Source organism: Typopeltis vanoorti, chromosome 11 (assembly GCF_054136105.1).
Source record: "Typopeltis vanoorti isolate ZY-2024b chromosome 11, IOZ_Tvanoo_1.0, whole genome shotgun sequence".
Taxonomy (NCBI): domain Eukaryota; kingdom Metazoa; phylum Arthropoda; class Arachnida; order Uropygi; family Thelyphonidae; genus Typopeltis; species Typopeltis vanoorti.
The window spans coordinates 75,300,163-75,309,676 of NC_143559.1; the positions used below are offsets into that span (position 1 = coordinate 75,300,163).

Consider the following 9,514-nt stretch of genomic DNA (forward strand, 5'->3'; position numbering starts at 1 on the left):
CACTACATCCAGATAAGGAATTGCCTGGCCTTACAAAACAGCTAAATCGATAATTTTAGGAGTTTTATTAGCGAAAAATAGTTTATGGAAGCAGCAGTAACAGATAGTGTCAATATATGGCAGTTTTGTGCTAGCAATGTTGAAATATATGTTATTATTTCCTTTTTTTTTTTTTTTTTTTTTTGTCCGGTAATAAAGAGAACGTGCTTTTGATGCACTTCCTGCATCTACAACAGTTTCCGAAGAGTCCTGTGCGTCAGCTGAAGAGAGCACACGTGTTTTCCATAATTTTGGTTTATGATGGTATTTTTCCAAGACTTTTTTTTTTTTTTCGAATATTTTCATTTAAATATTTGCTAAAACTGGCGAAAGAGTACTGCCCACTAGATCAGATTTGTGTTTGTATGTTGAGTTCTTGTACTTGAAATACCTAGAGGATATACAATGCTTAAGGAGTGCCATAACCTTCTTTGAGAATTTATCTCGTAGCAGGATGAGTAGATTCTCGATCGGAACGTTGGTAAACACATTTACATTTTAGCAAGCTTTGATATAGTAAATTTGTTTACCAAAGTTCCGATTGAGGATCTCCTCGTCCTGCTACAATTCCTTTCTCAAAGAAGGTTATGGCAATCCTTAAGCCCTAATCCCAAGTATGCAAACAATTAAGTTTGCCCCTGAAACAAAGTTCAAGTCTAAAGATGATACAACACCAGGGCAACTCATTGTAAAGGTGAGTAAAGCTCTGATCACTATTCTTAGTATTTTCCCATAACGTAAAGCACATCTCACTAGAAGATGTATACTGCAATGTATTATGGGTGGGGTCACTACCCAGACCGGTTTCAACCTTTTTTGAGGTCTCCTTAGTGAGTAGCTAGACCCTAAATACCAAGGTTATAGTAATACGGAGCTTTATCAACTTTACCTATAGAATGCATTGCAGTATACATCTTCTAGTGAGATGTGCTTTACATTATGGGAAAATACTAAGAATAGTGATCAGAGCTTTACCCACCTTTACAGTGAGTTGCCTTGGTGTTGTATCATATTTAGACTTGAGCTTTGTTTCAGGCGCAAACTTAATTGTTTGCATACTTGGGATTAGGAGTTAAAATAACCAAGTTTATAAAATAACTTGGTTATCTTAATATATATATATATATATATATATATATATATATATATATATATATATATATATATATATATATATATATATATATATATATATACATCCATCCATCCATCCATTACTCATTCTTCCAAGAGGGGGTTGACTCTCCTGATTAGGACTTTAAGCAAATTTAATGCAGCCTGCTTTACATTCCTTTGCTGCATTCCCCTAGGGATAAGTATTTTATGTCTGTAGAACTGTGTGTTCACGGGGCCGGTGGACCTGTTCTGAGGGACAAAAACTTCGAGTTTCCTGGATAAAATCCCCTTCTACCTTCGTATGAGATCAGGTAACTCATCATTTGATTGAAAAGACCTGATGAAGGTTCCTCAAGTCGTAAACGGGATGCGAACCTGGGTCTTTTCAACCAAAGGGCTCGTCTGTATCAATTGAGCTACGGAGGCTGTTTGTATATATATCAACGGAACAAAAAAATATACCAAGAGATAATTTATCTTGCTTTTAGAGGAGCATTTTTTGGGCAAACAGGTTAAAACAAAGGACAATCTCATGTTAATATTTGCAAAGGTAATAATTAAGTCTTTCCGCAAGCTATTTCTATTTGACCGTAACAAAAATGTTCCGGAGATGTTTGCCAGGACTGTCAGAACAAAATTTTACCTTATGTTCGAAACTTCTCTCTCTGAAACACGAGTGTGTCCTTCACCCTTATGTGAGATCGTTAACTTTCCATTTAGTTCCGAAAAGCCATTATAAAGGATCCTCGTGCCTAGACGAGATCCGAACCCAGTCCAGAAAGCATTAGAAATAGTAAAATATAGCAAAGATCAAGGCACACTGATTTCGACTTCACTATGGAGGGGGCTTCCCATCTTTCGCATTAATTTTGTGAGTACTGAAGTGTCGTAGCGCAGTCACGAGGACAACGAAGCATTTATCATTCAGTTGGAAAAAAAAGCTGGATTCGAATTCCGTCCAGGAAGCAGTAAACCATCATTTTTTTCCGTTGAAGGCGAATCAGTTGGTTGCATACAGCGTTTGAATGATATCTCTCCCTCAAACTCGGGTTTTATCACCGCAAAACAAACAAACCACGTATTTAACATACGCATGTAACCGTGGTTCGAAAATTCGGTAGAAGAAACTAAGGTTGATGAGGCACAGCTAACAGACATGATACACATCGACCTCAGCTTCGTAGGTCCTAATTGCAATCAGTATACGAATAGCCCTTTCTGAATGAGCAAAACCTATGCAACTTTTAATCGAGCCTTTAAAGAAAAGGCATACATACGTATGTCCCCGTGCGGCGGCCGGGGAATAAGAATAGCCCCACTGTAGTCCATGCTTGTCGTACGAGGCGACTAAAATGAGTACCCAGTGCCTGGGGGTATAGCTGGGTCACCCTGTTTCCTGGGTGTCAAAAATAAGGAGGTCTGGTCCTCCAGGTTGGGAATTGGGCTGACGACTCCACCCTGAAAAAAAAAAAAAAAAAAACTTGTTACGAAATCTAAAGAAATAACTGCTGGATGAACTAAATGGCGAGAAAATGGGAAATGTCTTAAGGATATGATACTTGGATCATGGAACTTACTTTTTCTTTACCGATCTGGAGCTTTAAAAATGCTGCTGGAGCAATTGGATAAATACAGGATGCTTGTTACGGCTATACAAGAAATGAGATGGACAGGAGAGGAGATTATGGAAAAGAAAAATCATACTATTTTTTATAGCTGCCAAAAGAAAGATCACATATTTGGAGCAGGTTTCATTGTAAACAAGAGGATAAAACATCTTATCATGGACTTCAAAGCAAACTCATCTCGAATATGTAGGTTACGAATTAAAGGACAGTTTTTTAACTACAGTTACACAGTTTTATCTGTGTACATGCTCCAAATGAAGAAAAGAATGATGCTGAAAAAGAGTTGTTTTATGATGAATTAGATAAGATCTATGGGGGATGTCCAAAGAGGGATGTAAAAATTATTATAGGCGATTTAAATTCCAAGATAGGCAAAGAGGATACACACAAGCCAACCATTGAGAAATATAGTTTACATAATGAGATTAATGATAATGGGGCTAGATTGATCAACTTTACTTCTTCAAGAAATGTGGTTATTGGTAGTATACAATGTTTAATCATAAAGATATTCATAAAATGACCTGTAAGTCCTGATGGAGATACCTTTAACCAAATTGATCATCTTTTAATAGATGCAAGACACCTATCCAATTTGATAGATGTTAGAACCTACAGAGGAGCAAATATTGATTCTGATCACTATTTGATTATATCAAAGATTAGAAGCAGAATCTCTGATGCAAGGAAAATATATCGGTCCCATGCTAAAAGTTTAATACGGAATTAGAAGGAATTTGAAGGAATTAGAAGTTAAAGCCAAATATGGTAAGAGAATCAGTGAAAACCTGTCTGGTCTAACCATTGGTGAGAATGCTAATGAAGCTTGGGATGTTCTTAGGGATGTCATAGTGACAACAGTAGACATAATATTAGGAAAAGTCAGTAGAGTTAAGTATAATCATTGGTTTGATGCAGAATGTGAACGTATGACTGTATTAAAAATGAGGCATATAAACAAATGCAGCAGAGGAACCACACTCGTAAAGCTGTGGAGGAATATCATTTGGCTAGAAAAGAAGAAAGAAAGAGTGCATAAGAATAGAAAGAAGAAATACTATGAGGATGAACTTAAGAAACTAGAACATCTCAGAAGTATGAATGAAAGTAGATCTTTCTATCAAAAGTTAAATAGTAGTCTGAAAGAATTCCGGGCTACATGGTGTAGAACAATGTTATGTAGGGATAAGGAGGGCATATTTTTTGAGTGGGAAGACGGGCAGAGCATTTCGATGAATTATCGAATCCAAAATATCTGGTCAGTTAGATGATATGAAAGAGAGGAGCCAAGATCTAGAAGCAGTTGAACCAATACCAACAGATGCAGAAGTGGAGACAGGTATTAAAAAACTTAAGAACAACAAAGCCCCAGGAATGGATGGGATACAAGCAGAACTAATTAAAAGTGCAGGTACAGAACACTTTAAGCATCTGCGTCAGCTTATCAAAAAAAAAAAAAATCTGGATTGATGAAACACTTCCAGACGAATGGAATCTGAGCGTCATATGCCCCATCCATAAGATGATGTAATGATATGTTCTAACTATAGCGGAATTAATTTACCATGTACAACTTACAAAATTTTCTCTAACATTCTATTTAAGAGACTTTATCCCTATGTAGAAAATGTATTGGCGATTATCAGTGTGGATTCCGACAAAGAAGATCTACAAATGATCAGATTTTAATATACACCAATTACTTGAAAAGTGTAATGAATTTGGAATTGAAACACACCATCTTTGCATAGATTTTAGAGCCGTATATAATAGCATTGATAGATTTAACTTATTTAATGCAATGGAGGAAATACAGATCCCACGAAAATTTATTGCTTTAGTTAAAGCTACAGTGAGAAATACTCATTGTCAGATCAAAATTCAGAATATGTTGTCTGATCCAATATGTATAAAAAATGGTGTTCGACAAAGGGATGGCTTAGCTTGCTTACTGTTTAACACAGCACTTGAAAAGGTTTTCAGAGATTCTGGCATTAATACAAGGGGAACTATTTTCTACAAGTCAGTACAAATTATGGCATATGCAGACGATATGAATATTATAGGAAGGATACGAAAAGCAATGGAAGAAACTTTCATCGGTTTAGAAAAGGCAGCAAAGAAGATTAATTTGCAAACCAAGAATAAACAAAGTAAATGCCAGCAACTAGAAAGATTTGTGATAATAATCCTTCTCAAATTAAAATTGGTTTCCTATAAATTTGAAATTGTACATAGTTTTATATACTTGGGATCAGAAGTTAATTTTAAAATGATATCAGTGCTGAGATTCAGAGATGTATTCTTTCCACAAATAGATGCTTCTGTGGGCTTGGGAAACACCTAAAGTCACATCTGATCTCAAGAAAAACAAAGATAATGATGTTCAAAGTACTTGTAAGACCAGTGTTAACTTATGCCTCTGAAAACTGGGTATTATCAATGACAGATGAAAAATTGCTAGGTCTGTTTGAAAGAAGAGTTCTCAGATATATATTTTTAGAGCAGTACAAGAGAACAGTGTGTGAAGAAAAAGATATAACCATTACAGATTATTTAATGAGCCACACATTATTAAGTACATAAAAATAAATAGATTAAGTTGGGTTGGACGCATGGATAGTAATAGAACAGTTAAGAAGATGTTTAATGATAAGCCAGAAGGGAAAAGAAAAATTGAAAGACCTAAATTAAGATGGGAAGATGGAGTGATGCAAGATATTAAGGTTTTAGGAGTCAAAAATTGGAGGAGTTTTGCATTGAATAAGGAAGGCTGGCAGAAGTTTCTGAAAAAGGCCAGGGCTGTTGTGCTATCATTATCATTGGCTCAACAGGCCACACAGGGCTGTTGAGCCAATGATAATGATGATACATACATATGATGCTATAACATTATTATTATAGCATTATTGGATGTACGACCACAACAGTCATGACATTCGGTGGACAACCTCTTCTGCACGCTCGCTGTGAGCGTACAGTAGTAGTGAGCACAGTACATTTTTATTCAGAATCAAACGAATCACTTACTTACCATTTAATATCGGTGGAGTGAAATTGTCATACTTGTCCGGAAATATTTCTTCTTTCGTTATTGATTCTGGTATAGCTTGTGACCTGTTCCATATTTAAATATTAATTAACTTCAATAATTTGGTTAAATGCATTGGTTTACAGTAATAATGGGAAAAAAATTTAAATATGGTTTCCACACCTCAGCTATACAACATTCGTAATAAGAATCATTATTTAATACTCAGTGAATGCTTTTATTATATTTCGAAAAATAAAAAGAAATCATTTTAATTTTAATAAGTGTATTTGTGATGGATGGGAGTCCATAATCCAAATCCAGATGATTTAGACGAGAGCTTTCATCGTACTACTAATTTATATAAAAGGTGGAGTGAGGATATACATACGAGACTTATAGAGGGTTTTATGGGTAAGATTTATGCATGCGGTCTTGAGAAAAGACTACGAAAAATTTTTGAAGCGAAAAAAATCTGGACCCCACTTGATTTAGATCAAACAATGGTTGTCGAGACCAGATTTCTGCCTTATACATTTGCCGCCCAGATCATGTGACTTAACGCCGTTGGACTTTTTTCTTTTGGGTTTTTTGAAGTCTAAGGTTTATGCCAACAAGCCCACGACCACCCACGCCTTGAAGGAGGAAATTGAGCGCTGTATCAACGAAATTCAGCCGCATTTATGCAAAACGGTCATGGGAAATTTCGACAAAAGAGTGCGTATGTGCCAGCAAAGCCGTGGAGGCCATTTACCCGATGTGCTATTCCATGCATAACCCTACACTGTATACTTTATGGATCAATAAGAAATTACAATTTTTAATTAAAAACCTGTGTTTTCTATCAAAATTACTTCTTGCGTGAATTTTGGGACACCCTGTAGTAGCAAATAATCAAGAAATCATAAAATATATTAATAATACCTGTTTAAGCTATTGATATCAAACATGTACGAAAAAATAAACACCAAAAAAAATTCAAGACATTAATCTTTTATATTTAATGATTTGACGTAATAACTTCGGCCTTAGTGAACTGCTTTAATGAGATTTTGTATACCAAGAACCTCTGCTTAAAATCTTCAGGATATTTCTATTTTCGGTTAAACGAAACCGTTTTCATGAAAAATCATTTAGAAAGAAATGTGCTTTTCATTAATATAATTTAACAAATCCTGATCATCAAACTAATCAGTCTGTCCAAGCAGAAGATCTGTCGCCGATCTCTGGACAAATACCATGGAAAAGTTTTGCGAATCTTAAGGGGTTTTGTCTTGATAAATGCCAAGGATTATAGCTGGGTATGGAATAAGAATTTATTAAGTAAACTTCCATCATTTGGTCGGCTCCTCGACTTCTTCTGCAACTGAGTTCTCAGCTTTCTTACTTTATGCACAGTACAGGGGCGTAGCTAGAGGGGGGGGGGGGAGCAGCACTTTGCTTTTAAGAAATCTTGCCATACTCTCTAGAGAACAGCCACTGAGTGATGAAATAGACTTCGAGAATGTCATCGACAATTTTGGTAACGGAAAAGCAAGAAAAATAACATTTTAGAATGCTGGAATTAAAGTTTTACTTCAAAAATAAACATAGTGTTTTAATTTATTTCCCTATATGTCGTTTTGACTTTCTGTAGTATTTTTGGTGTGTGTATTGAGAGGGGCAGCAAACTCAGGGATCGCCCCGGGCCGCAAAAGCTCTAGCTACGGCGCTGGCACAGTATGCACGTGATGGAGGGCAGTTTCTTATTTTCTAATCATGCAACTAATGTGGTTCTGCAGTGCTCTGTTTTCTCGCCCTTCCTCTTCCACTTATATATCAACGACCTAAATCCAGTTGATTGCGAGTCCAACACACAAGGTGCTAGTGATGACAGTACACTACATCTCTCTCTCCTCAAATCGCCAGCATCAACCTCTACTACCTTCAATTCTCATCTCATTCTTCGTCGGAACCATTTTTCAATGGTGTTCGGATAACCTCGTCAACTTCATCTCTATCAAAATACAGTTCCATATGTAACCAAATTGTTGTAGGATATCGGATTTCGGAGGTTGTCGGATATCGCGCATTTTTAATGTTTGATTCCTATTTGTTGTGATCTTACTACTATCCACTCATCGGGCTTATATAACGAATTCAAGGTCTTCCTTTTTGTCATGATCTTTTTTTCTATTATGCCTCTACATCGCTTAAACATTACCGTTTCTTCTGATATTCATTAGCCGACTTTGTACTTATATTGGCTTGGTGTATTTTTGTAAGATGCCTACAACACTTTTCATTACAAATTATCACAAGGTACATTTGGCTTGACTAGGGATGAAAGCTTAATAAGAAAAGCATTATGTCCAATGAGAGAGAGAGAAATGATGCACTTTTCTTATTTAAAAATATCATCCAACCATAAAATGAAAGAAGAAACTTACCTGTCACAGCGTAAACTTAAGGTGAAGAAGAAGACGGACATGATCGCTAGAGATATCACAATCATTCAAAGTGCTGAAAGAACAAAGGTGGGGAACTTTGATCAGACCACTGCCATAAACAATCATAATGATATTCAGGATATACCTAAACTTGAATATAGTATAGACTAGTCTACGATTAGTAAAGTATGCATCATGTACTGGATCTTAAATAATTCTGCTGCTTTGTTGTAGCTTTATTATTAATGCAATGTTAGTCTACATTTGAAATATCAAGAGATGGCTGCTGTCTCTTGATAGCACGCAAAGTGAGCAGCATTGACTGCATGGCGAGGTGCTACCATTCTATTCGGACAGTGAAAGTAAAGTATATAGAAAGGTAAATAGCTAGATAGACGCACTCACACATACACAGAGAATTATATGTATATTATGAACAATCACAATTATCCGAGTTAACTTTCAAGCATTGATATAAAAAAAATAGAAAATAAAAAATCCGCATAAATAAAATATATTGCTCAGCGAGGTTGTGCAATGCAATTAATATTTACCAATTTTCGTGCCAGGTAGAGTAAATTCCACTGATATGTGGTCACACAAAACAGTTTTTGATTATTATGTATTTTTTTTAAATAAACACGTTTCCATTTTTGTAAAAGGTTATATTAATAACAGAAAAATAAGTTTACTACTGATAGGCGATCCTGCAGTTTTTTTTTTTTTTTTTTTTTTTTAACCCCAGAAAAATAAAATAAACTAACCTCCAAAATATTTTAGCTAAATACTAAAGACAGGTCATTCATATCCTTTTTTTTTTTTTTTCCCACTAAACGTATTTACTTTTCTTTCCGATATAATTCTTCTACTTGACAGAAATTGAATTTCTCAGTGATCTTTATTCTGAAGCTTAAATTGACACGATGTTAGTCAGTATAGCATTTTTGTAAACAAGGAAAATTCACGTAAAAACATAAATACGTCAATAAAATGGCAACCAGATGTAATGGTTTTAAGAACACTATAATCAAATGCGATTAAAATTTTCAATTCTAACTGTAGAACAAATCTATAACTTTATACATGGGAACACTGATGCGAAGACCATTAAATGCTTACTATGGCAGGAGACCATTCGATTTCAGTTTATGTTTACTCCGTTCGAACTCTTCATTAGTAACCGTAGATACGGCACGGTGCCTGATGTATAATCGGAGTTTGTTGGTCAGTAACGTTGATCGGGCTTTCGCAATTCTGCATCTCTGTATTTG

At 35.4% G+C, this 9,514-nt stretch overlaps 1 protein-coding gene across 1 annotated transcript in view; it reads right to left on the reverse strand.

Moving 5' to 3' along the window:
* Window positions 1-8,284, reverse strand: part of LOC150101751 (glycine receptor subunit alpha-4-like) — a 47,958-nt gene extending 39,674 nt beyond the window's left edge. Inside the window, exons 1-2 of the mRNA XM_090399903.1 lie at window positions 8,244-8,284; window positions 5,818-5,900 (exon numbers count right to left, since the gene is read on the reverse strand). Coding sequence (XP_090256029.1) covers window positions 5,818-5,900; window positions 8,244-8,284 — 124 coding nt within the window. The remainder of the gene's footprint in view (window positions 1-5,817; window positions 5,901-8,243) is intronic.
* Between the last annotated feature and the right edge of the window lie 1,230 nt (window positions 8,285-9,514).